Here is a 27,622-nt window from a genome sequence, read left to right on the forward strand (position 1 = left end):
CACCTTGGCCTAGGTGCCAAGTGAGGAAGGAGTGGTCATTAATGTTGTACAACAGCGTAATATGCGTCATCCCATTTGGCCTCATGACAGCCTCGATGAGGAGGTGTCACATGTATGCTACAGATGGAGAAACAGACTCAGGCGTGCTTGTCGGAGGGGATGGTGACCTGACCCTGCTGGTGGCAGCCCTGGGTTTGGACCTGGGTCTGTGAGACTTTTAGCTGTGCAGCCTCTCCCCTCTGCAGAGAAGAACACTTGGGGACCCTGACTGAACTCTTTGGAGGGGGCAAGGTCCCCAATTCCACACACTGGGGAACTGCTCCTTCCCTGGGCCACCTGAGGGCCCTCAGGTTCTGCTAATGGCCCGTGACGGAAATTCCTTCTGTGCATTGCAGGTACAGTCGGGGTCTCTGTGAGCAGAAGGAGCAGGTCCCTTGCAAGGGGTGATCAGCCTTGGTTGCCACTTGTGAGCATGTGTGTGCTTAAAGAGTCTCCTGCTGCCATTCAGGCAGCATTCCCCCTAGGCCTGACCCTCTGCTGCCCAGCAGGGAGCCCCCCACCCTAGGACTGACCCTCTCTCTGCTGCCCCACCAGGAGCACCCTCCCAGGCCTGACCCTCTCTCTGCTGCCCTGCAGGGACCCCACCCCAGGCCTGACCCTCTCTCTGCTGCCCTGCAGGGACCCCACCCCAGGCCTGACCCTCTCTCTGCTGCCCCACAGGCCCTTCATGCTGCTGCCGCCCCTCATGGAGTGGATGCGAGTGGCCATCACCTACGCAGAGCACCGCCGCAGCCTCACCGTGGACAGCGGCGACATCCGGCAGGCGGCCCGGCTGCTGCTGCCTGGTCTGGACTGTGAACCTCGGCAGCTCAAGTATGAACCAGGGAGGAGGGGAGGGCCCCGGCATCCATGACCTGCCCCCAGCAGCTCCCCTCTGCTCGCTTCTTCCCCAGATGGCTGGGGAGGGGGTCAGAGAGCAGGGACTGCAGCACATTTGAGCTGCTCTAAGGGTCTCCTCTGCAAAGGCCAAGCCTGAGTATGGGAACAGATCTATTGTAGACCTTGGCTGCTGACTGGAAACCTGGCCATGGTGACCGTTTATAGGCTGAGTGCAACCTGCTCAACACAAACTTGTGCTGAGGCATGAGTCTGGGTGGGAGCTGCTTCCTGCTTGGGGCAGACCCATAACAGATTGTTTTACATGAGTCTTTGTTTTCTGCCAGTTGAAGCAACAAGGGCTCAGAACACTTACTTACTTACTTACTTACTTACTGATTGATTGATTGAGATGGAGTCTTGCTCTGTTGCCCAGGCTGGAGTACAGTGGCACAATCTCGGCTTACTGCAGCCTCTGCCTCCTGGGTTCAATTGATTCTCCTGCCTCAGACTCCTGATTAGCTGGGATTATAGGCACATGCTACCACGCCTGTCTAATTATTGTATTTTGAGTAGAGATGGGGTTTCACCATGTTGGCCAGGCTGGTCTTGAACTCCTGACCTCAAGTGATTCACCTGCCTTGGCCTCCCAAAGTGCTGGGATTACAGGTGTGAGCCACTGCACCTGCCTCCCAAGCAGTTTTTTAATGTACTTATAGAAAAGGAGAAATGTGTGCTCTTCATGTGACAGAACATCATGGGGACAGTAATTGCTGATCTGATCATAATTCCCTGGGACTTCTCCCCACCCATCCTCATCGTCACTCCACACGTAAGCCTCACACATGTGTCACATCACTGAAAGCTGCTGTCTACATACAGTCACACGCACCTTTGGGTCTCTTCTGGGCAGACCCGAACACTGTTTCAGTTCCTTCCGGAGGCTGGATGCCCGAGCAGCTACTGAAAAATTCAACCAGGACCTGGGTTTCCGCATGCTCAACTGTGGGAGGACAGACCTCATCAACCAAGCCATCGAGGCCTTGGGGCCGGATGGGGTTAACACCATGGATGACCAGGTACGTCCTGAGAGCTCCACAAAGACAGGCACGAGGACCAGAGTTGGGAATTCTCAGCTCCCAGCATTGGCGGCCCTCTGTCCTAACCCTGAGACTTGCTCAGCTCTGTGCTTCGAAGAGGCGGGCTACCTCCCTGAATCCTGCCCTGCCTGGTCACATGGAATGTCAGCTTGGAGACTTCTAGTACCCCTTGGAAAAACTTTGTCATGTGGCTTCCGCTTCCCTGGCTGGACAGCTGGCCACTGTTTCAGGTGATGCAAGGCTAGGAACGAGTCTGGGAGAGTGAGCTTCATCTCCAGCTGGGTACACGATCGCTAACCCTGTAGTACGGCCTATTGTGTGCCGACTACTTGCCAGGACCTGGAAACCCTTGTCCTCATGGAGATACCATTTTAGTGGGGGAGACAGATAAGAAGAAACACAGACATGTAAAATGTAGAGGATTTAATTTAAAGTGCTGAGGACTAAAATGAAGCATGAAAATGGGTAGGAAATGTGGGAGGTGGTGTCGTTCTAGATAGGCTTTAACTTGAGTTTCGCATCTGTTTTGTTTTTTACTTTTGCTGTGAACAGCTAACGTTTATATAGCATTTACTATGTTTGAGGCATTGTTCTAAGTGCTTCACGTAGATTAACTCATTTCCTCTTGACAGCAGCCCTGTGATGTAGCACTATTATTTTCCCCATTGTAAAGATGAGGAAATTGAGGGACAGAGAGGTTGCTTTACCTAAGGTCACAGCACTAGTAAGGAGCAGAGCTGGGTGGAGAATCTGAGCAGCCGGACCCAGCCTCTCCACCACTGTGGAATATCCTGTGTGTTTATTTGACACTGTACTGAGAGCACTTACTGTGTGCGGAAGGGCACTGTGGGGTTTGGAAGGCCACACAGAGCGTGGGGAGTTAGATGACAGTGGCAAGTTAAGGCAGTGTTCTCAGATGAGGTGACGGCACAGTGCAGCCTGTGATGAAACTCCAGGCAGACCATGAGGCCAGGGTGGACTCTGACAGATGCGACGGGCTGCAAGGGGAAGCTTCCTGCTGGAGGCGGCTGAGCCGAGCCTCGGGGAGGGCAGGATGAGGACGGAGCAGAGAGGAGTCCGGAAGGGATTCCAGGGAAAGGGACATAAGGAGAGTGGGGTGGGGCAGTCAGGGCGTGGACCCGGGCCAGGGGTTGGGGAAGGACCACAGGCCCAGCACTGGGCTTCCGGAGGGCAGTGGCAGGTGACAGGCTGCTGTGGGATCTCGTGGGGGCCTCTCCATCCACACAGGTTCCCGGGCTTGTGGGAGCTTTTGTCCCAGTGGAGTCTTCCTTCTTGAACAGCACAGTGTGGAAGCCCATGGACTTTAGCTTCAGACAGACCCAGGATTTAGTGGCCACGTAAGAGCTGTAGCATCTTGAACAAGTTACTCTGCCTCCCTGAGGCGCTTCAGTTTCCTCCCCTCTAAGATGGGGGATGGTAGCACCTGACACAAAGGGTTAGGGGGAAGTCTGCATCCAGCACGTAGTCAGCACTCAGTAAATGTTCATTCCGGTTTTTATTGCCAATATGATGATTATTGTAGTCGTATTGCTGTCGATATGATGACGATGCCTGAAATCTGCGAGCCAGCCTGGTCTTATTTGGCCTCTTTATATGTCTGGAGTGCGTGGGGACAGGGACAAGGAAAAAGCAGTGTCTCCTCACAGGGCCCATCATTTGGTTTAAACTCCAAATTGTGTACAGATGTGTGGAGAAAAAAGTAAGTCAAGTCTGTCCACAGGGAGATGAAACAAAGCCAAATTCTTATTCTGTGGTGTTGGCCTTTGTCTAAGTGCTCAATCCTGTTTGTTCCCTAAACCTTAGTATTTATAGAATGATCTGTGGGTAAACAGCCCTCTCACCCCATGATGAATCTCAGGCCATTGCTTTATCTCTGGCCACTTGGCAAGGATTTATGAGGTAAGGAGATCTTGTCTACACATAAATATCCTAATAAATAACATCACGGGACACCAGACAAACACTTGCTGGGATCCAGCCATGGAATAAACAGTTTGCACTGCCTTTGCTGCTGCCAGCCACAGAGAAGGATTCCCAGCCAGGGAGGCGGCCCCACCAACTGCCCACCTAACCCAGGGAGACAGCAGGACTCAGCTTGCAGGAATGCTCTGAACTGCTCAACAGCAGAAGATGTGGAAGTCAAATGCCTCCTTTACCGTCTTGTGAGATGGTGCAAAGCTTGGGCTTCACAGCTTATGGAGGCCTGGGTCCTGCCCTGAGTTCAACCTCTCGCTAGTTGTGTGACTTTGGGCAGTTAATTCCCCTTCTCTGCTCCTCAGCTGTAAAATGGGGAGAATGGGAGTATTACGATGATGGAGGGAGATGCTGCATGCTCATCACCAGCACAGTGATTTCCACGCACAGGGCCTGGGATGGCGGCTATGAGGCTGTATGGCATAGTAGCCGTGAGAGTGCTGTTGGTATTTTAGTTAGGTAGCTCTTAATCAAGGTAAGCTCATTCTGAACTAAGTTCTTTGTACATGTTAATCCACACTCTACAACAACCCTTTGAGGGAGATAAGATACTGCTGTGGTTCCCCATTTACAGATGAAAAAAACTGAGGCACAGAGAGGGCAAATGACATGTACAAAGTTTACAGCTCCCCATGGCAGAGGAGGCCTTGGCACCGAGCCTAGCTGCACGGCCTGTGCTGGGCCCTGCTCCAGTGTCCTGCAGTGCTCATGGCAATGCCCCCACTCACCTTCCCCATGCCCTGTGCCCAGCAGCCCAGGAAGCACAGAGCCTGGGGGAGCACAGGATGCTTGGCTGGGGTGGTGAGGGGGCCCGATCTGTGGTTTCTGGGGCAGAGGCCTGTGGGTACGTGGTGTTGTGTTCTGTTTGCAAACAGTTCAGCACGTGCATTTGATTTGCTCAGGGTATGACGCCACTGATGTACGCCTGCGCTGCTGGGGACGAAGCGATGGTCCAGATGTTGATTGATGCCGGGGCAAACTTGGACATCCAGGTGAGGAAGCCCCACAGAGCTGCTCCCAGGCCCTAGACCAGCAGGGATCACTCCGAGGTCTCCAACAAACATGCTGGGCATGATGTTTTGGGCAGCTGAGTAGATGTGTGTCAAAAGACTGGAAAGACAAGACGCACAGAGGCCACCGTTAGCACAGGGAAGTCTCCTCAAGATTTGGGCTTTCTGTCTGAGAAGGAGTGGACTGAAGCGGGAGTTGAGTGGAGAGATGGGCTGTGATTCTGTTTTCATGATATCTTTCTCCTTTACCAGCCTAATCTCCAGCCATTCCTTCCATCCCCAAATACTTCTAGCTCTGCCTCCCTCTGAAGCATAAAGCACTCCCCATCTGCCCTCTTTTGCCCAGGGCAGACATTGCTAATTAAACACCTATCCTCTCTTTGAACCTTGTCCACTTTGTGCTCCAGGCAAACATTACCAATCGAATGTAGAAAGCACTTAACTCCAGTTCACCATCCCTGCAGGGGACTCCCTTCGCTCGGGTGCCCAGAAAACACAGATGATTTGTGGTATTTTCCAGGTTCCAAGCAACTCTCCCAGGCACCCTTCCATCCACCCCGACAGCCGGCACTGGACCTCACTGACATTTGCTGTGCTGCATGGACACATCTCTGTGGTCCAGGTGAGCTCCAGCCAGGTGAACACCATGCCCCCGCAGCTTACCAGGTGAACTGGGCCCCAAGCACAGCCCCAGCCTCAGCTGAGTGGGCAGGTGCCCTGAATCAGAGATCCCAAAGGCACTGCTTGAGGCCAGCTCACCTGATGGATAGGGCAGCAGCCCACCTGAGTTGCCTCTACGAAAGGGGTTAGTGCAAGGACAAGTGGAATTTTAGGAAACGAGACCCAGGTCCAGGCAGCACTAGGTTCCTGTCATGCCCTCCCAGCATCTCTATCTCTTTCGTGTCGGGCACACTGGGGGCTGTCCCAGTCCCACTCAGCTTTCTCGCCTCCAGCCGCCTTTCCAACCCTTCCCTTTGCTCCTCCCTCGTGAATTCTCCCACAGGGCCAGCTCTATATCATGGGGTCTGTGCAATTCTGTCCCCTCCCTAGTTCCTGAGAGAGGTTTCGGATTGGCACGGCTCACCTGTCGAGCCAAGCCACAGGTTGCCCACCTCAGCTCAGGTAGCTGTGCTGCCGTGGGGACAGGTGGTGGTTCTAGAAGCAGAAGTGGGCAGAGCAGCTCCCCATGCCAGCAGGGGCTCCAGCCACATGCACTTACTCCCAGGTCCTCAGATCACTGGCATGTGCAGGGTTTCATGGCACCCCTTCCAGGGAGTTAGTGTGACACCCTCGCTCCCCACTAGGTTGCAAGGCCTCTGAGGGCAGGGATTGTGTCTGGCTGATTCACGGCCCTAGCCTATCACAAGGACTCAGTGAGTGGCCATTACCCACTGGCCACCACATCCTGCCACCTTTGCCTTATAAGGACCAGAGCAAAATCCCAACCTCAGTTCAGACTGGGCCTGCAGGGCTGTGCCCTGAGCTTGCCTGGATCTGTGCCTAGTTTTGCCCCAGTGAGCAGGCCCCCACCTCCACGGTCTTGGCACTGGTGCAGGGAGTGACTGATTTCTGACTGCTGTATCTCCAGTGATGGCCGTCCCCCATGCCACAGTCCGTGGGACTGAGAGGTCAGCCTGAACTCCACTCCTGGTCTCCAGGCACAGGGCGGTTGGGCTCCCCTAGACTGCCATGCATGCTTGGAGGAAGGTTCGGTCTTCAGGAGCCTGGGAGGGCTGGAAGGTTGCTCCCTCCAGAACAGCTGGTCAGGGAAGGTGGAATGGGAGCTGAAAGTCACCAGTTGGAGTAATGCAGATCCCACCTCTGCCCCAAGGCAGAGCCAGGACCGGCTCATCTGGAACTGCCTGGTATCTGTTAACCCTGCCCCGTCTGTCCTCTGTCAAAGCCCGCCCTTGCTAGCATGGGGAGAGGCCCTCTGCTGTCCTAAACCGGGACTTCCTGCTCCAGCCCCACCACCTGCCGTCTGGGGGTACCTGCTGTACCTCTCAGACGAGAAGCCTAAGGGAAGCAGGCCCCTCTTCCCATTCTGTGGATGAGGAAGACTGAGGCTCTGGGAGTTGAAGTACCTGCCCGGGGTTACTCATTGGCCAGTGGCCAGCACTGACACCCTGCTCCTTCTGACTCCAACACGTGCTGCCACCCAGAGCCGCGGTTTACCCCATAGATTGGAGGCAACATTTTCTGTGCTGCTCATCCACATGCGTTCTCAGCAAGGTGGCTGCAGTCAGTTCACGGGAAAGCATTTGAAAGACGGAAAAAGCTCAGAGGTCCTCACAGCTTAGGGGCTTGGTCCCGGGCCGCAATAATGGAGTTGAAGATTCTAGAAACTTTGAGCCCTGAGGATAACCTGGAGTTCTCAAGTTCCAGTTCCTCAGCTGCTGGGGTGAACTGTGTCTTGGTCACATGCCTGGAGAGAAGTAAAGGCCCTGTCCCCCAAAGCACCCTGGCCCTTCCCAGGTGCTCCCTGCCATGCTGAGCAGTGCCCTCCTCCTCTGTGCCCCTGGCAGTTGCTGCTGGATGCTGGTGCCCAGGTGGAGGGCTCAGCAGTGAACGGTGGCGAGGACAGCTACGCGGAGACGCCCCTGCAGCTGGCCTCTGCGGCAGGTAGGCACCTGCTACCCAGAGGCTCTGTCTACCCCTCCCTGCAGTGCCCCCCAGCCTGGCCAGGCATGTAGCTGGACGTGCAAGGGTCTCCTTAGCACACACAGACCCCGTGCAGGGGCCTTAAAACCCCTTCTCTGGGCCACTGGGGGGCTTCCCCCGGCCCCACCCATCAGTTTCTGTTGGGCTCAGCATCTGGCAGGACCCAGCAGGGCAGGGAGGCCCTTCCCTCTGGAGACCCAGGAAGGGGGCGCAGGGGCAGGGCACAGCCAGCCTTCTTCCTCTCCCTCCACTTCATCCACCAAATGCAGATGAGCATGGGGTTTACTGATTTATTCCAGCACTCAGAGCTGCGAGAATCCCGCTCTCCCTTCCCTTTCGCCTCAGCTGCCCTGGCGGCCACCATCTCAGTGTCCTCCGTGCTGCCCACCTTCTCTTTCAGGGAACTACGAGCTGGTGAGTTTGTTGCTGAGCCGAGGCGCCGACCCCCTCCTCAGCGTGCTGGAGGCCCACGGCATGGGCTCCTCCCTCCACGAGGACATGAACTGCTTCAGCCACTCAGCCGCCCACGGCCACAGGTACCTGCCCGGGATTCCAGCCCTGTGTGACATGACGGCACTGAAATAAGCTCACAGGAGCCTCAGTTTCCCCGATGGGGCAGAAGAGCTAGGCCCGGAGACCTTTCCCAAAACAGGGGGCCTGTGTGCTAGTAAACCAGAAACATGGGGGAGTTTAGCCCACACAGGGGCCGGAGATGGGAGAGGCCCCACAGCTGATTCCTGGCAGACCTGGGACTGGAGCCTGGGCCTCCCGACGCCCAGGGCAGACTGTCCCATTTCCCAGTGAGACGCCACTCTGCAGATGCCAGAGCCCACTCAGGACCACATTGCTTCCCACGCCTGCTGGTGGTCCTCCAGTGCCCAAGTGGCCTTGGGCGTCCAAATAGCCTATGGCTCAGCTGTGCAGAGGCTCCTGGTGCAAAATTGCACCCTGCCCCAGGTGCAGATGGTAGAGTTTGCTTTGTGGGGACCAGGCCTGCCCAGGGGTGTGGCGGGACAGCAGCAGGCTGAAGTCAGGGGCAGCATGGAGGGGCAAGGGGAGACCAGACAAGGGGTTATTACAGGGCAGAAACGGGGCTGGAAAAGCAGGGCTGGCAGGCAGGACACTTACTTCCAATTCCCCAACACCATTCTTGCCACCAGGCTCATGTTCTGGCTGGGGTCCCCTCCCCTAGAATGCTTTTCTCTCCAGCTGTCTCCAGCCCACCCCGACATTCACCCATCCCAGCCGCCCTCACTCTCCAGGCACCATCTTCCACATCACCACCTCTAGGCCGCTCCACGCCACCCAGTGCCTGCATCACCCATGGAGGCCTCTTCGCCCTGTGTGGAGACTGCCTGCCTGCTCATCTGCCTGTCTCTCTGAGCACAGGACCCTTGGGACAGGCACCATGGCTAGTTCACCTTCACATGCCAGTGCCTGGCCCAAACAAGTGCTCTGTAAACTGCCTGAGCTAGCAAGTCCACACGTGAGGAGGAGCCCTTGGGAGGGACCTTGGGTCTTTGGAAGGGCACCTCCAGGCCATGGGCTTGGCAGGTATGAGGAGGGTCTGTGGGGTGGCCGTGGAGCAGGTCAGCCCCCGGGAACCTTGCAGCCCCACCCACACTGCATCCATCCCAGAGCCCCAGGCCACAGGAGGCGACAGAATGAGCCTAGGTCTTGGAGCCAGAAGTCCTGGGTCTGTACCCCTACCTGGAGTGGCCTTGAGCAAGATGGATCCATCGCCTATGATGGTGATGCGTGTGGGCTCTCATGAGGCTAAAAGCAGCAGCACAGGGAGCGTCCTCCGTGGGGTCTAACATTCTGTGTCTTCATTCATAAATATGAACAAATTCTACGTGACATCCATCTTCAGTTCATCCTTATCAACATGAAGGGACCAAATGAGTACTTACTGGGCTTTTCCTGTGTTTTAGACACTTTCACATGCATAGTCAGCTGCTATTTAGAAAGACCTGCTGTGTTTCAGGCTCTGCATTTAAACACTTTACATCAGCCTCACATGAGCCCAGGGAAAATGTGATATAGTGACACCCTGTAATACAGATGCCAAAGCAGTCAGGGCTCAGAGAGGCAGAGTGACCTGGCTAAGGTCACACAGCCAGGATGGCACAGCTCGCTCAGCCCCGAAGTCTATGGCTTCTCGGCAATACCGGGATGGTAGAAGGATGGGTTCCCCTGCACCCTGCCCTGCCTCTCGGAGGTGTATGGGGATTGGTGATCCTTGGACCCCTGGCCTGCTTGGAGGAGGAAGACCATGAACCTCCGAGCCCTCGGGTGCCCCAGAGCAGCCCGTCGGGGCAGTGGGGCACTGGGGGACAGCTCAGGTGGGCACTGCCTGTGGGACTTCAGCCCTTGCCTTCATTCATCACTGGGCCCGCAGGAACGTCCTGAGGAAGCTCCTGACGCAGCCGCAGCAGGCTAAAGCGGACGTGCTGTCCCTGGAGGAGATCCTGGCCGAGGGTGTGGAGGAAAGCGATGCATTGAGCCAGGGCAGTGGCAGTGAGGGGCCCGTGCGGCTGAGCCGGACCCGCACCAAGGCCCTGCAGGAGGCCATGTACTACAGCGCCGAGCACGGCTACGTGGACATCACCATGGAGCTGAGGGCACTGGGTGAGGCCTCGCGGGCATGCACACGCCATGCATATGGACACACACGGCACTCCCCGCTGCTCTTCTGCAGGCCTGAGGGCCAGGGCCCACAGGGACAGACAAGCCCCAGGGCAGCTGAGCACAGACGGGGTGGAGGCTGGGACCCCCCTGCTACATGGCCAGTTCAGGAGGGGCCCTGGGCCTCAGACAGTGCTCAACAGTGCCACGTCTTGGGGTCCTCTGCCCTCGGGCCCTCCACCCTGCCTGGCTGGAGCTTCGCTGCCCCCTCCCCAGTCACAGCCCAGGGATGTGGAGCGCTGGGAGCCTCTGCAGCCCCGGGACTCCACGCTGTGAGGCGGCAGTCCTGTCACTCGGCTGACCTTGCACTCCTTGGGTCTGTGAGTCTGTGGACTTTTGGTTCCTCCAGGGAGGCTAGTCAGACAGACTTAGGTCAGGTCCTGTGTTAGCTGCATACCACGTCCTCTCTCCCAGCCTCAATTCCCGCCTCTGTGGGTTTGGTGCTAATGATCCTTATCTAAGAATGGGGTGACATCACCTAAAGTACAAGGCACGGTGGCCACTGTGAGCACTTGGTGGATGATAGCACTGTCACTGTCATCACAGGGCCACAAACCCCCAGGGCTGGGCCAAGACAGCAGTGAGTCAGCCTCAGTGTTCTTCACTGTAAAACTCCCACCTGCAGTCAGTAACCCAAGGATACTAACACACCACACTGCTGTCAATGTGTCGCTGGGGAATGCCATCAGTTCTTTAATCCACGGTGAGGCTGGGTTAAAAAGCTGTCTCTCTAATTACCAGGGACATGACTAGTTTATGTCATGAACTTCCCACAGCAATTTTAAGTTATAGCCCCACTGACACATGCTGGGGAACTGGCAAAACAGTCATTATGTGCCCGGGGATGTGCAGCGGCTTTCCAGTGCTCTGTGCTGGGAGAGCCCCTTGTGGTAGGACCGGGTTCATTTCGAGCTTCCGTGCAGGCAAGGAGGCCTGTGTGTCCTTGAGTGCCTGGCATATTCTCTGGCCATCCAAGCCCTCCTGGGCACCCCTCCACAACTAATAAGACCTCTCTAGCAAGTAATTCTTGAGCCCAATAAGCAACAAGGTTACTATGGGTGCTGGGCCCACACTGCCAAATCCCCAGGCTGGGCTGTCAACTTTCAGAGCCTGAGTTCCCTGCATTTGGGCCGAAGCCATTCCTCCACCTCATCTCATGAGAACCTGAAACTCCACTCTGACCTGCCAGCAAGACCTATTAGAATGAATTAAAGCTTTCATTCTATGGCCATCCTGAGAGGGCCACTCAGCGCACAGGAAGGGGGCAGGCAGGAGGGGGCGGGCAGGGTGCTCTGCAGACAGCGGGGGCATTCTGGGAGAGTCTGCCCAGAAAAGGCTGTGGTCTGTGCCGGGAGCGCTTAGCTGCGGTGCGTGACTGCCTGCCCTTCCCTGCCTGGGCCAGGAGTCCCCTGGAAGCTGCACATCTGGATCGAGTCTCTGAGGACCTCCTTCTTGCAGTCACGGTACTCGGTGGTGCAGAGCCTCCTGCGGGACTTCAGCTCCATCAAAGAGGAGGAGTACAACGAGGAGCTGGTGAACGAGGGCTTGCAGCTCATGTTCAACATCCTCAAGACCAGCAAAGTGAGTGTGGCCAGTGGCCGGTTCCCAAGCCCACGGCCCAGACTCAAACCACGGGATACACAGATGGACACACAGGCAGACACGTTGACAGACACAGGGACCCCATCACCCAACACACACACTCACACGCCTGCCCTCAGCACCCAGGAACACCCCACCCAACACACACACACACACACACACACACCTGCACCCAGGGCCCCCCCCGCCCAACACACACACACACACACACACACACACACACACCTGCACCCAGGGCCCCCCCCGCCCAACACACACACACACACACACACACGCCCGCCCCCAGCACCCAGGGACACCCCACCCAACACACACACACACACACACACCCGCCCGCCCCCAGCACCCAGGGACCCCCCCCACCCAACACACACACACACACACTCGCCCCCAGCCCCCAGGGACCACCCCACCCAACACACACACACATAGCACCCAGACTTAGACTTGCACTGCCTGGCTGTAGAGGGCAGGGGCCATGGGCTGGAACCTGACCAAAAAAGCCATTTGGGGAATCACTGATGAAGGAACAGGCATCTCTTGCCAAGCCACATCCAGCAGGAACAAAAGATAGCGGCTGCACTAATCCTGGCCTGGACTTTTGAAATTTGCCTGACGTATCTGCATCTGTGAACAGCCAGCCACAGCAGGCAGCTCACAGGCCCTCTCTCCCCTCCCCACAGAACGACTCCGTCATCCAGCAACTGGCTGCCATCTTCACCCACTGCTATGGCAGCAGCCCCATCCCCAGCATCCCAGAGATCCGGAAGACCCTGCCGGCCAGGCTAGGTGAAGGCGCGCCCCCTGCGCCCTGCATCACCACACGTCCTCCCCCTCTTCCCTTTCCTGACCCCTCCTCACTTTGTCATCTTTCTCCATTTCCAAGTGCCAAGGCCCTAGCCTCAGTTTCTGTTCCTCACCTCTGTGTCCCACCCCCAACCCCAGACACGCACCTCACAGCACACTCAAGCAACCCCCAGCAGGGGACTCCTCAGCCATATCCCTCTGTCTCCCCCCTTTTCACAGATCCACACTTTTTGAACAATAAGGAGATGTCAGATGTGACCTTCCTGGTGGAAGGAAAGCTGTTTTATGCACATAAAGTCCTGCTGGTGACAGCTTCTAACAGGTAGGCAGCCTCAGATAACAAACTCCCAGCCCAGGGGCACAGAAGCACCTTGTTTCAGATTCGAGGTGACAGTGTCTCGCTGGGGCTGTACCCTGCAGCCTCTGCCCCTCAGACTGCGGTCACGTCGAGGGGAGCCCCACTCGCCCCACAGCGGGACAAGACAGGGTGGACCCGGGGCAGCAGGAAAGGGGGGCTCTGAAGTGGTGTTCTTTGTGGCCGAGTTATTGCTTTTGATTATTAGAAAACATAAATATTCTGGAATGAAGAGTCAGCATTCTGGCCACAGGCGTCAGGTTGCTTGTATGGTGGGTGGTGGGGACAGAATCGGGCTCAGCCCAGATGTCTTCCTAAGATGGTGTAAAATGGCACTTGCTGAAAATTATTTTAGGAGCACAGCAGTAATTTTTAAAATGCTCCGTCTTGTGGTAGCCGCTCAGGTGACAGATGGTGCCATCGCCACACAGGGGTGGAGTAAAAGGTTCAAAACCCACCTTGCTTTGTCTCCTTTGCTCCAGGTTCAAGACACTAATGACCAATAAATCAGAACAGGATGGGGACAGCAGCAAGACCATCGAGATCAGCGACATGAAGTACCACATTTTTCAGGTGTGTGGGTCTTGGTGCCGCCCTCTTCTGGAAGGGATGACCCTCCCCCAGGAGCCCACCTTTGTGGGCAGCTGTGCATTGGCTGTCATTGTTCACTCTATTCCCAGTGCCTTCTGTATTCTGTTGAATGAATAGAGCATCCAGGTCTTTCCCTGTGCAGAGGTAGCCATCCATTGTGGGGCTGCAGCTTCAGAGCCTGTCATATGGGTCCTGAGCTCTAACCGCTGGACAGGTGGTCTGGGCAGCCTGCAGACAGACGTGCAAGGACAGATACAAGCCACACAGCTGGGGCGTGAGTCCTTGTTATCAGGGTGGGCTCCCAGCCAATGGGCATTACTGAGAGCTTGTTGGAAATGCAGAGCCCCAGGCCCCACCCCAGCTCTCCTGCATCTTCACAAGTTCCCCAGGTGGCCATGTGCTCAGTGCAGTTTAGGAAGTGCTGGTGGAGGCTGCGTCACTTCTCCCAAGCATCAAACCCTGGCCACACTGGTCAAGCATGTGGCCGTGAGGCACACATCCTGACTGTAGATCAAAGTCAGGTCTTTCGGGCTCTAAGCTTTGCAGAACATACAAGGTTACGTACTAGAAACTCTAGTCAGGGCAGACAAGGTCCAGAGGAAGAGACCTGCCTGGGATCTCAGCTGAACCCCACTGAGAGGAGCTTTCTAGAAAGTAGCAACTGCAGGTCTCCAGGCTGTGTGGTGGGCTCAGGGCTGCAAGAGCTGACCCTTATGGGCTGGGACTGAGGCCAGGAGGAAGCTGGCGAGTGGGTCTAGGGCCTTGCCCTGCACAGGAGTGGTCTGTGATATAATAGGAGAGATTGCAGACCCCGGAGTCTCACAGAAGCACGTGGGGCCACTTCTAAAATGGCTTTTTTTTTTTTTTTTTTGAGACAGAGTCTCACTGTCGCCCAGGCTGGAGTGCAGTGGCATGATCTCGGCTCACTGCAACCTCTGCTGCCCGGGTTCAAGTGATTCTCCTGCCTCAGCCTCATGAGTAGCTGGGATTACAGGCACCTTGCCACTGTGCCCGGCTAATTTTTGTAATTTTAGTAAAGACAGGGTTTCACCATCTTGGTCAGGCTGGTCTTGAACTCCTGACCTTGTGATCCCCCCGCATCGGCCTCCCAAAGTGCTGGGATTACAGGCATGAGCCACCGCACCTGGCCTAAAATGGCTTTTTCTTTCTCATGCTCCCTCTAGTCACTTATCCCCATGCTTATGTAGCATTTAGACATTTTGGGGTGAATACCACAGCAAACAGGACAGAGACACTGCCCTCAAGGAGACAGGATTATGAAAGAGTGTGATCGCTGTGGCAAGGGAAGCCCAGGGGGGTCTGGGGGCTGCAGTAAGGTACATCTACACCAAACATGGGGCAATGAGGCATGCCTCCTGGGGGAGTGATAGGCTAATGTCTCAAGGGCTGGAGCAACTGGTCAGTTACTCCAGAGCTCCAGGTAGAGGGAATATCACTCGCAAAGGCCCTGAAGCCAGAGTCCATGACATGTGCAGGAATTGCCCTCTGGTCTAGTCTGGGCAATTCAGAAGAACGTCCAGAAATTAGTCTGAAGCTGCCCCAGGGAACCACAGTGTGAAGGGCTTGAACCTTTAACCTAAGGACAGCTGGAAGCTCTAAAAGTTATATATATATATTTATATATATTTTTAAAATTATATATATATATATATTTTTTTTTTTTTTTTTAATTGAGATGGAGTCTCGCTCTCTCACCCAGGCTGGAGTGCAGTGGCACGATCTCGGCTCATTCCAAGCTCCACCGTTCACGCCATTCTCCTGCCTCAGCCTCCCGAGTAGCTGGGACTACAGGCGCCCGCCACCACGCCTGGCTAATTTTTTGTATTTTTAATAGAGACAGGGTTTACCATGTTAGCCAGGATGGTCTCGATCTTCTGACCTTGTGATCTGCCCACCTCGGCCTCCCAAAGTGCTGGCATTACAGGCGTGAGCCACCGCGCCCAGCCTCTAAAAAGTTTTAAGCAGTAGGATGAGCTCACCATCACTAACACTTAGGCAGGCAGGGTTCTAAGTGCTTTGCTTGGTTTCCATTGAAGCCTCACAGCACAGTTCCAGGGAGGTAGGTATGTTATTATCCCCTCTTGGTAGAGGAGTCAGAGGCATGGAGAGGTTGAGTAACTTGCTCAAGGTCACATAGCTGGGAAGTGATCCAGCCAGAATTCAAACCCAGGATGTGCAAAACAGCCAAGTTTGCATTTGCAGCGGTAAGAAGGGATGGAAGGGGGCATGGCCGCCACCAGGAGACCAGTTAGGGGCTGCTGAGGAATCCAACTGAGTGACAGTGGTGACCTGGATCGGCAGTGGCTGGGGGGATGGAGGGAAATGGACCAGGGAAGAGCGGATGGGACTTGGAACTTGGTTAACTGACGGATATGGGAGGAGGGGAGGCCCAGGGTTCTGGCATAAGCCAGGTGGCATCTCCCCTTCCCTCTTTTCTCACCCCTTAATCCAACTCACTGGAGAATGGGCAGCTTTAGGAACATGTCCAGGTGAGTGGGAGCAGGAGGTGGAGTCACGCTCAGATCAGGCAGGAGGCAGGTCCTAGAGGGGCTACAGGGATCGCTGGAGACTGGGGAGCGCACGTGTGGCCATGGGTGACCACTGCCCGTAAGGGGATGTGTGTGGGCTCAGTCACCTGTGCTCACCCACCAGGCCAAGGGAGGGCATCTGTCACAGAACAGGCTCAGCAGCCCCTTGGCACCTCCCAGGGTTGCTGGGAAGGCAAATAGGGGACAGGCTTCAGGTCCACAGCACACACATGCCTTCCCCTGGGCCTCTTGCCAAGTTCTGGCCGATTGTTCTAACCAGGCCCAGGGCATTGGCATTGCCCCATGGGTCTCCTGGGTACAGAACTTCGCCATATCTGGGGCATCATTTCAGATGGGGCTTCCAGACCTCAGCTCCGGCTTTCCGGGCTTCCCTGGAGGGGTCAGCCTGAAGCCATCAATCTGGGGTCAGGGCTCCCTAAAAAAGCCTGCAAGTTTTCCAGCAGCTCCCAAGTATCGCATTGGCTCTCATGCAGGCGGGGTGGGGTGGGGGTGTGTGGATCATTATTTTGTTTTCTGGAGGAGGAAACAGAGGCCCAAGGACATCTAGGCAGTACTGTCAGAGTGTGAGGCATACATTGTAATTAAAAATTTACTACTAGTCACATAAAAAATAAAGAGCAGGTGAAATTGATTTTAATATTTTTGAACTTACAGTATAGCCAAAATATTATTTCAACATGTAATCAATGTAAAAAGTTACTGACAGCCGGGCGCGGTGGCTCACGCCTGTATCCCAGCACTTTCCATCCCGGCGGAGGCCGAGGTGGGTGGATAACCTGAGTTGGGAGTTCAAGACCAGCCTGACCAACATGGAGAAACCGTATCTCTACTAAAAATACAGAATTATCTGGGCATGGTGGTACATGCTGCGTAATCCCAGCTACTCGGGAGGCTGAGGCGGAGGATCGCTCGAACCCGGGAGGTGGAGGTTGCAGTGAGCCGAGATCGCGCCATTGCACTCCAGCCTGGGCAACAAGAGTGAAATTCCATCTCAAAAAAAAAAAAAAAAAAAGTTACTGAGCATATAGCCCAGAGGGCCCCAACCCTGCCCTTCCAACATGGTTTCTGCAGTATCAGCTTCCAAGTGGCCCACTCAGGACAGAAGGAAACCCTGCTGCCCTTCTACAGGTGGTCCTGTCTGGGGCCTTTCCTCAAGCAGCCTCTAGCCCCCCAGGCTGCCTGGCTCCAGGAGGCACATGACCTATATCCTGCTAGGGACTGCCAGGCTGTGCAAAATTCACCCACCTCTGCCTGCTGGCTGCCCAGCTCCCATAGCAAGGCTCCAGGTGAGCCATTCTGATCTGACTTCTGTGGCCTCATATGCATTCAAGTGGCCTCAGGGAGATCCATGTGCCATGGATGCCAAGACTGGGCCTTGCCAAAACCAAATCCTAAAATGCAGCAGGAGGCAGCCTTCCAGTCCAGGAAGGGAGCTGCAGCCTAAGGTGGCTGGTAGGCCTGGCCCTTGGGGTTGCCCTGAGGCCATCCCTTAGCAAAGAATCCCAACAGGAAGATCGGACCTGCCTGTCTGGTGCTCCAACCCCAACCCTGTATGAGGGGCATTCCAGGCACTGCTCCTGCTGGTGCCACACCTTACTGAGCACTCACTCAGTGCCCTGCATGGGGAGGGCAGAGGGACCCGGGCATGGCCTGCCCAAGGCACACAATGTCTGGAGGGAGCAGACGGACACTTACTGTGCAATCATGAGCTCGCCACCTAGGCTCCAGCAGGGGCTGCAGAAGGCCGTGGGAGCTTCCCAGACCTCTAGAGGTGGGGAGAGGCTGACATCTCCAGGGTGGGCCTTGGCCAACATCTCCTGATGCCTCAACAAGGTTGGCAGGCCTGTCTCCCCACTTCTCTCCCCACAGTTGCGCCTTCTCCTAGACCCTCTGGTGCCTCTGCAGCCTCAGGGCCAGTCTTGACAGAGCCCGACTGTGCCAGCTGGAGCCGTGTTTACTTACACACTTGCCAGCTCCTTGTTGGGGCCGTTTCTTCAGCCAGCCAGAAATAATTTTCTTTTTCCAACTGGGAACCTCACTAGGCTCCAGCGTGATGGCAGAGTTTGTAACTGAAACCTCAGCAGAACTAAATCGTTCCCGGTCCTGGACCACCTCATCTGGGAGCCCAAGGCGGGGCTCAGCCTGTCGAGGGGAGCTCCGGGCCTCCGGGCCTGGGCTCTGCGCTTTCTTTTTGAGGGAGCACACCTGAGACAGAGCCCAGACGGGACACTCACCTCCACATTGGAGTCCTTGTGCAGACAGGGGAAGGCAGGAGGCAGCGACTCCAGCATCCCTTCAGAGACCCCCCACTGCTACTCCCTGTGTAGAATTTAGATCACACCAGCAATGAGCCACACGGGGCCAGGCATGATGTGACAGCCCTGCTGCAGTCATCAGGGGAGCTGAGGGACTTGAGCCAAGTCATCTTCCTTCCCTGGGTCTCAGCTTCCCCAGCTGTGAATAGGAACTTCCCTCCTGGGCTCACGGTGTTCTCATGAGGATTGTGGGGAAAACATTCCAAGGAGGGAGCTTGTCATCCGGGCAGGGACTCGGGAGAGAGGGCCTTGGAGTTGGCTTCTAGAGGTGGCGTTCCCAGGAAAACGCAAGTCTCAGCCTGAGCAGGAGAGGGAGGGAGGGACAGAGCTGGGGACCTGCAGAGGGACAGGCCCCTGGAGGCGGCAGCTGGAGCAGCACCCTGTGGGGCCGGCAAGGACTTTCATGCCTCAGGTTCACGTGGCATTCACATGGGCCTCTTCCCACCACAGATGATGATGCAGTATCTGTACTATGGAGGAACAGAATCCATGGAGATCCCCACTGCTGACATCCTGGAGGTGAGACTCGGGAGAGGAGGGGGCCTGGGCCAGAGTCCCCAGTGGCTCGGTCTCCCATTCACCCCCTTCAGAGGGAAGGTGGCTCTTCCTCTCCATCTGACAGGAAGAGTGGTTCCCAGAAATAGGAACTGTGCACACCACTGAGCCCAGCCTCAGTGTGTGCCCCAGCGGGGATGGTTAGGCCCAGGAGTATCAGAAGGTAGTAGGGCCTGAGGGTGGAGGCAGCAGGGCACACGGCACTCGGGAGCTTTCTGTTCCGTGCTGTCTGGGCCACTGGTCTGGCCATGGGTCCCCAAGACCTGCTCTGCCTCCCTACCAGCTGCTGTCAGCTGCCAGCCTGTTCCAGCTGGATGCCCTGCAGAGGCACTGCGAGATCCTGGGCTCCCAGACCCTCAGCGTGGAGAGTGCCGTGAACACCTACAAATATGCCAAGGTGAGGGCCAAGGATGCCTGCTGGCCACCTCCCACTACATGCTCTGCTCCACGGCGGCCTCAGCCGTGTGGCTGCACTGGGGATGAGCTAGGAGATGCAGGTGACCAGGCTGCTTCTGAGGGCAGTGTAGAGGCTGAGGGAGGGTTAGCAACTCCCTCTGTAGCCTGGGGTCACTGCTGCCCACTGGCCATGTGGTAGCTTGGGAGGTGAGCTTTTGAGCCAGCTGCATCCTAGTTCACATTCCAGCTCTGCCACCTGGGCTGCGGTAGCTGGGCAAGTTGCTGAGCCTCTGAGTCAAACCAAACCATAGGTATTTACTTTTCTCCCTTACCTGCCTGTGCCTCCCCAGCTGTCCCATCTCAACAAGCAACATGGTCACTGCTCAGCTGCTCAGACCCAAAACTTAGGAATCATATTTGATTTGCAAAAACCCTCCCATATGCAAGCCACCCACCTCTGAAACACACCAGCAGTTTCTCCACTTCCCTTCATCTCCACTGCCCTCGCCTTGCCCTAAGCCACCACCATCACTCTCTTGGACAATGGCATCAGCCCAGCCTCCCTACTTCCTTTAGCCCTGCAATCCACAAGGTTCTTTCAAAAGTTCAAAAACCATGGCCAGGCACAGTGGCTCACACCTGTAATCCCAGTACTTTGGGAGGATGAGGCAGGAGGACCAGGAGTTTAGACCAGCCTGTGAAACATGGCAAGACCCTGCCTCTACAAACTAGCTGAGCGGGATGGCGTGCATCTGTGGTCCCAGTTGCTCCGGAGGCTGAGGCAGGAAGATCACTTGAGCCCAGGAGGTTGAGACTGCAGTGAGCTGTGATCATGCCACTGCACTCCAGCTTGGGCAAGAGAGCAAGACTTTTTGTCTCAACACGCCCCCCGCCCCCCAAAAAAGTACAAAGACTGTTACTCCCATACTTAATCCCACCAAAGGTTTTCCACCTGCTGCAGGCTAAATAATAGCCAGCCCTTATCATGCCTTCCCAGGCCCCCAAGGTCCTGCCCACATCTCCCCTCACTCCACCATGCTTCCTTCTCAGCATGCCCAGACCCCAGGATTTTTGTGACACTTCCCTTTTCCTGTAAAGCTCTTTCCCGCCCTTCATCTTCATCAGCTGGTGTCCCCAGGCCTCCCCTGGCCTCTCACAAGCCATCCTGTCACGTTGGCTTTACCTCCTTCACAGTCTTCCGCAGTTACCTTGTCTTTGGTTCCTCAGATTCTGTCTCCCCCAAACTAGGACGTCAGGAACACTGCAGAGATCTTGACCTCAGAACTGAAAACCCGGAGGGGCCCCTTGATATCTGTTGAGTGAACATCTTTATCCAACATTTACCATGTGCACAGTCACATGCCGGGCCTGGTGCTGAGCCCTGGACACGCAGTGGTGGACAGTCCCTGTTCCCACCCTTAGGAAGGGAACTTCCAACCCAACAGGGATGACTGCCACTTAACAGGGCAGCATGACAGTATGACACAGGCAGGAAAATGACGGGGGCTGAACAGTTCAGATATAGCGGAGGTGGCCTCAGGATGCAGGGACAGGGAACGTCTCCCCTGGCCAGAGTGGGGCTTAAGCTGGGCCATGGCCATGGGTAGGTAGTATTTGGGGGTGAGGGTGAGTGGGGCTGTACTAAGGCCATGGGCTTCACCCCTCCTCTCTCTGCCCTATAGATCCACAATGCCCCAGAACTGGCCCTGTTCTGTGAGGGCTTCTTCCTCAAGCACATGAAGGCCCTGCTGGAGCAGGATGCCTTCCGGCAGCTCATCTACAGCCGCAGCAGCAAAGTGCAGGGCCTGGATCCACTGCAGGACCTGCAGAACACCCTGGCGGAGCGCGTGCACTCTGTCTACATCACCTCCCGGGTGTGAGGCAGGGGGCGGAGGCTGCCGAGGCCAGGGCCTGTGGAGGTGCCAGGGCCCACCATGTCGGGGTATGGTTGTAGGCCCTCTAGGAGCCAGGTTCACAGGGCTGTTTCCTCCTCCTTCCCCAGATGTCCCCCCGTCACCGGGCAGCTCACCCTCATCTCCTCTGCCCTAGAGCTGTTTGTTCAATCAGTGATGGGCAAAGGGGAGATGTAGCTAACTGGTGGCCCTCCTCCCCATCTCACTTTGCACCTCGAGGTCCCCCTGGGTGTCGCTCTCCTCTCCTGCACGTCAGCAGCTGGTCCTGATCCACCTCTGCCCAGGCCCTCCAAGCTCTACTCACCCCTAGGGCCTCAGTAAACTCAACTGGGGCTCCTGGGGGTACAGGAATCCTTATGAATGTATAGAATGCATACTGCCTAGGCCCCCGGTCGTCTATAGTAATTCAAAAGCTGGTATTTTTCTTCCTAAATGTCACATAGCAAAGGCTGCCCAAATCCCTGAACTTATTCTTCAAAGGTTTGACAGGCTTGATGTGGGCATCCAGTGGCCTGAGGACCCCCCTGCCACCACGACTGCTGCCACCCGGAGTCCCCCCATTGTCTTTGGTGCCTGGGCTTCCAGAGTCCCTCCCATCAGGACTACCAGCTTGCCCAGTTAGCAGCAGAGGGCAGTTCCCCAGCTAATGGTTTCTGAGCTAAGTCTGGCGTGGAGGGGCACGGGGTAGGGGATGGGGTACTGTGTAGGAATGGCCTCAGCTCTTGCTTTGCTGCTGGTTTTAGGGGCCAAACTAAATGGGTGGATTCTGGAACCTCAGGCCTAGACTAGGTTGCCTTTGTGGGGCGATGAAGCAGAGCCCCCTGGTCAAGTCTCTCGGCTCCTTTAATGTAGGATTGAGAATTGGGCAAACACGTCCCCCTAGGGACTGTGGCTCTTGGAGATAAAGGACAGGGCATTGATGGAAGATAAGGGCCGGGAGAAGAGGCCTTTCTGCTGTGTCTCCTAACGGCCTTGCCCTCGAATTCTGCAGGCCCTGGGCTCCCCTGACACCTGTCGTATTTATGGACCAGACGCTGGGGCAGCATCAGGCACAGCCTGTCTGGGTGCAACTTCTTCAGCTGTCTGGCCGCACCTTAGAAACTATTTATTCACCAAAAGCCCCAGGCATTTCAGAAGGTGTCACTCAGGTCACCCTGAAAAGCCCCCAGGGGCTTGCAATTCTGGAAAATATTTTGACTAGCTGCTTGCTGGATGTACAAAGAAATAGGCATTATTTTATTGCTGTAATATTGTATGATACTTTAACTGTACAATAATGTTGTCACTTACTGTAAATGTACTATGGTTTTATTAACAACAAACACTCATTAACAATGACCTTGGCCTCACTGCTCCTGGTAGAGGGTTACTCAGAGTTCGGAACAGGGGAGGAGCCCCTTAGGATCAGGAAGAGATCCCAGAGCTGACTCTGTTACCCAGGTCTCCTGCCTCTCAGAGCCAAGAACCTACCAAAGACATTGCTGTGGCCACTCAGCACTCGCCTCTCCAGAAACGAAGCCTGGATCCATTCCTCACCCGCCCTCGCTCACATTAAGCATGTGTGTGCCACTGAGCTGGACAGACACCAACTGACTGAGGAATATGACACCATCAGGCTTTCCTGATCTCCACTCCCACCCCCTCCACGGCCCTTTATGTGGGAGCTATTTATTTTGGGGGCTGTCTTCAGAGGCACATCCCCAAATGGCATAGCCCACCAAAGTGGCGAAAGGGCCTCCTTCACCCAGACCCGACCTGGCCTGGTGCCACCACAAGACCACTAGCAGAGGTAATGGAGGGAGATGATGAGGCGCCGACTCAGGCCCAAGAGTGTACTGGGGCTACGGCGGTAGTTTTAGGTGCAAAGTTCAGGTACAAATACAAGTTTTTAAAACATTCCCTGCCAGTTCGCTGGGCATAGTGGTACACATCTGTATTCCCAGCTGCTCGGGAGGCTGAGGTAGGAGGCTCACAGAGCCCAGGAGTTCGAGGCTGCAGTGAGCTATGATCACCCCTGCACCTCAGCCTGGACAAGAAAGCAAGACTATCTCTCAAAAAAAAGTCGCCTGCCTGCCTGAGGCAGGTATAGAAATTCCTAAGGTCACTGAGAACCTGAACCAAAGTGGCTGTGGGTCAGTGACCGGCCATGACTCAGGCGTTAGGGGAATGACATAAAGATCCCAGTCCCTGAGAAGGCCCAATTCCAGCAGGAGCTGCGCAGGGCAGCTCGAGGCCCAGCCTGGGGCCCTGTGACCGCACAGACCCATGGTGCCCTCTGGGAGCCACTGGGAGGGGGCGCACTCCCCCGTACCATCTTCCCGTGCAGTGGCCCAAGAAGGTGGTGGAGCGGGCTGTCCGTCCCTAGCACTTGCCATTCAAAGTGGCTACCCTTCACGGGTCTGTGTCCAGCGTCCCCACAAGTTCCCCCATCCCTGCAGGACATGCCTTGGTCAGTACCCAGCCTAGAAAGCAAGATCTAATTGCATTCTGGCTCCAGATGAGGGATCCGCCATTTCCTCTCTTGAGAGGGTGAGTGGGGGGTTGAGAGAAAGTGGAGGCAGGAGGGAGGGAGCAGGCCCCTTGGAGCCTGAGGGTAACAGGAATACATTTTTGAATAAACATTTAAAATTAAAATAATTACAAAAAAAAATCAGACATGCTTCCAAGGGGCTAGGACTCAAATGGAAATGATCACTTACCTGGGCAGCTGGACCTCCTAATTCAGGGCCACTGCTCACGGCCTGCCCTGCTCCGCCTGCTATGAGCAGCCACAGGCAGGCTTGGGGGAGTTACCTTCTTACTGGAGCCCTTGAGTACCCAGGTGCTGAGAGCATGGGTTGTATCTACAGGGATTTCACTCTGCTCCAGTGGGTCCACAGGCAATCATAAGCTGGCGCCTTAGCCGTCTCCAAAGAAAACACCTCTCCAGAGGGGGCGGGTACCAGTCTGCTCCTGCACCGACAGGGCTAACACTGAGATTGTCCTTTTTGAGGCTGTCTGGTTTCTTTCCTGCATTCAAATCTTCTCCTGAAGCTTTCCTTTCCTTTCTGCTCTCAGCCTGGAAGGCCAGTTATCCTTTCACACGTTAGTCCCCATGCCAGATGCGAGGTGGCTAGAGCTTTCTCCTCAATAGAACCAGCCCAAGCAGGAAGCCCTGGCCTCTCCCTTTCAGGCTGCCTTTCAAGTCCCCTTTGCAGGATCCAGATGATGTTTAACTGGAACCAATTGTTTGTAGAATCAAGGGCATGCCCCCTCAGGGGCAATCCCCTAAAATTGCCTATTCAAGCCCAAGGGGTTTCCAACCCCACCCCCTCCTCCAGGCCTGCAGAATGGCTGTGGGTGTTGTAACAGGCCTCAGATAATGAGTCTACATTTTTCCAAGGTGACGGTCACTTATTTCTGCCCCTCCCCCACCTCCCAGCCTCAGCAGCCCCCTTTGTGTCCCGTCTCCTGGTCATCCGGAGTCCTCCGGGACTGCCGGGCCAGATGAGCAGTGGAAGCACTGAAGCAGGCCGGCATTAGCCCCGCCTGGCGAGGGGGTATGGGGGGCGACCATTTAGTAACCTTCTTTGTTCAGGCTTCTTCAGCCTCTTCCCCTTCTGGTGACAGCATTCATGGCTGGCCTATCTGAATTCATTTCACAAGTGACATTTCCTAAAACAGCCAAGCTTTACAGATGTCACTCTGTCTGGGGGCCAGATGGTGAGGTGTGGGGGAGGCATGCCTTTTCAGGTTTGAAGGAGAACCCAAGATCATGACCACAAAATGCAAAGACCCAAGCGTGTGTTTAGGAACACACACTTTGCAAATAAAAAGGCCTTGTCCAAGGATACAGAGATATTACACAGAGCCAGACAAGTCTGACTGCAAAATGCATGCTCTTCGCTGCCCAAGTGAGACTCCTTTTCTAGCTTAGGTTGTGGTTTTAGAACACGGCCAGTCCTGGCCAAGTGTGGTGGCTCATGCCTCTAATCCCAATACTCTGGGAGGCGCAGGCGGATCACTTGAGGCCAGAGTTCCAGACCAACCTGGGCAACATATTGAGACTCCATCTGTACATAATTTTTAAAATTAGGCAGGTGTGGTGGTGAGCACCTTCCCAGCTGCTTGGAAGGCTGAGGTGGGAGAATGGCTTCAGCCCAAGAGTTCAAGCCTGCAATGAGCTATGATTAAGCCACCACACTCCAGCTTGGGCAACAGAGCAAGACCCTGTCTGTTTTTAAAAGAACACCACAGCTAGTCCTTATTTTCTTAGAGCTGGCATGTAACTGAACTTGAGCGGCTCCTCTAGTTAGATGTGATGAGTGCCCAGAACCCAGAGAGGCACTTGCTATGTGCCAGGCACTGTCCTAAACGCTTCCCATTCTACCCCACCCACTTCTCACCACAGCCCCATGACGGAGGTGCTATTCCTACCACTCACGCTTTGCAGAAGTGGACCTGAAGGGCAGGTAGGATGAAGTAACCTGCCCAAGGCCACGGTGAGGGTCAGGGCAGAGCAGTCTACCTCCAGAGCCCTCTCGCCTTGCACCCCAGAGCAGAGCCAGCTGGGGAGACTTTGGGGGTAGAGACACTGAACAAAAGCTTCCTTACCTGTAGGATGATATGCCTGGACAACTTGCACAGTCCCATCCAGCTCTGACCATTTGAGCATATGACTCTGCTTCTGGCCACGCTCTAAGAAAACCCTCTTTGAAAGGCAGGCTGAGGCACCTACCTGAGAAAATAAATAAAAATTATTTTCATGCCCCCTCCCTGCCTCCAGCAAAATTTCCTACAGACCTAACAGAGGTCTGTGGCCAGGAAACTTCAGTTCCAAGAAACGAAAGGCCCCTAGGCTCATGTCCTGACAGCCTCGGTGACAAGGCTCAGCAGCCCTAGGGTCGCACACAGAACCTGCTCTTCTCCCTATGGGGATGAGTCCTAGGAGCTGCATATGAAATACTCTTAGGCTGAGAAGTTACGGTTTCCTTCCCGGTCCTTCTCTGAACCTAGACAACATATCGGGGCTGCAGACTCATTAGCCTGGATACCATTAAACAAACATACCAAAGTATGTGTAGCCACCAGGTTATCTCTGTTCCCAACAAATGGAAGGGACCAAGTGACCTGGAAGGAGCTAGGAAGGAAATGAGGCAGTTCTAGCTGGCTTCCAGCCACCACACCAAGCCCCTCGAGGTGACCATAGCCACCTGCCACTTCTCCCACACACTCCTGGGCTGGGAAGCCCTAGACACACTGCTCACCTTCGACCTTGATACCAACACCTTCCAAATTCCACCAGGCAGCCAAGACCCACCAGAAGAAACTTCCATGTGGATTTCAGAGCACTCACAGGCAGCTGGTCTTTCTAGAATGTTATTTATTAAAAATAGATTCTCTATCCTTCCCCTCACCCCTGTGAGCAAAATGGCCCTTCCCAACATCTTTTCCCAAATGGATGAGACAACAGATCTTGAGGATGCAGATGTGGCATTCTACATAAACTACAGGCTCAGGCTTTTCTGGGACAGTGGGTCTGCTGGAGCCAAGAGTGTAACAGCACAAGACGACATCAGCAAACCCCAGCGCACCTAACCGCGGGCTGCCACAGATGCCGGGATGGACTGGAGTTCCTCCTGCTCCAGGCACAAGTCCACAAAGAGAGACCCAGCGGCCCAGCAGCAGCCTCCTGGGCACCACCAGAAAGCAATGTACTTAAGGGCCTCGGGGGGAGGAAAGGCAACGTGGCTTCCACATGTGTGGGAATGAGCCTAAAAAGCTGGCTCAAAGCAAAATATGAACTTATAGGAAAGGAGGGCCCTGGACTGGGCAGGGAGAGAGAGACTCCTGGCAATTCTAGAGATGGCAGTGCCCAGCCATCGAGTTCTAAGGAGACCCATTTGGGAGTGACTCTGCCTTCAGCCAGGTTGAGCTCACAGACACACAGGCCCGGAGGCCGAATTCACGGCCAGCTTCCAGGTGTGCCGGGGCCTCTTGTTGCTTTTAACAGTCCAGCCAGAGAGGGTTCAGTTAGTGAGAGTATCTTCCCATGATCAAACACAGATGGCCAAGTTTCTCTTCACTATTTCTTCCGCTTCATTTTCATATCCTTTTTGTTCTTTGTATCTCTGTTCTTCAACTTCTTGCTCTGTTTGGGTTCTTGTTTGGCTTCTAACTTCCTTTTCTTGTCACTAGAGAAAAATCAA

The 27,622-nt window shown here is 55.3% G+C and overlaps 2 protein-coding genes across 2 annotated transcripts in view; one reads left to right on the forward strand and one right to left on the reverse strand.

Annotated features, from left to right (window-relative positions):
- Positions 1-22,772, forward strand: part of ABTB2 (ankyrin repeat and BTB domain containing 2) — a 207,571-nt gene extending 184,799 nt beyond the window's left edge. Inside the window, exons 4-17 of the mRNA XM_055281951.2 lie at positions 721-873; positions 1,790-1,955; positions 4,874-4,963; positions 5,502-5,603; positions 7,507-7,603; positions 8,043-8,178; positions 10,044-10,273; positions 11,733-11,911; positions 12,616-12,721; positions 12,959-13,061; positions 13,577-13,667; positions 19,021-19,089; positions 19,409-19,522; positions 21,204-22,772. Of these exons, the coding sequence (XP_055137926.1) occupies positions 721-873; positions 1,790-1,955; positions 4,874-4,963; positions 5,502-5,603; positions 7,507-7,603; positions 8,043-8,178; positions 10,044-10,273; positions 11,733-11,911; positions 12,616-12,721; positions 12,959-13,061; positions 13,577-13,667; positions 19,021-19,089; positions 19,409-19,522; positions 21,204-21,401 (1,834 nt within the window). The 3' untranslated portion in view covers positions 21,402-22,772. The remainder of the gene's footprint in view (positions 1-720; positions 874-1,789; positions 1,956-4,873; positions 4,964-5,501; positions 5,604-7,506; positions 7,604-8,042; positions 8,179-10,043; positions 10,274-11,732; positions 11,912-12,615; positions 12,722-12,958; positions 13,062-13,576; positions 13,668-19,020; positions 19,090-19,408; positions 19,523-21,203) is intronic.
- A 4,006-nt stretch (positions 22,773-26,778) lies between these two features.
- NAT10 (N-acetyltransferase 10) overlaps positions 26,779-27,622 on the reverse strand; it is a 41,343-nt gene continuing 40,499 nt past the window's right edge. The window contains exon 29 of the mRNA XM_055281950.2: positions 26,779-27,607. Coding sequence (XP_055137925.1) covers positions 27,499-27,607 — 109 coding nt within the window. The 3' untranslated portion in view covers positions 26,779-27,498. The remainder of the gene's footprint in view (positions 27,608-27,622) is intronic.

This window comes from Symphalangus syndactylus, chromosome 6, assembly GCF_028878055.3.
Source record: "Symphalangus syndactylus isolate Jambi chromosome 6, NHGRI_mSymSyn1-v2.1_pri, whole genome shotgun sequence".
NCBI classification, from domain to species: Eukaryota; Metazoa; Chordata; class Mammalia; order Primates; family Hylobatidae; genus Symphalangus; species Symphalangus syndactylus.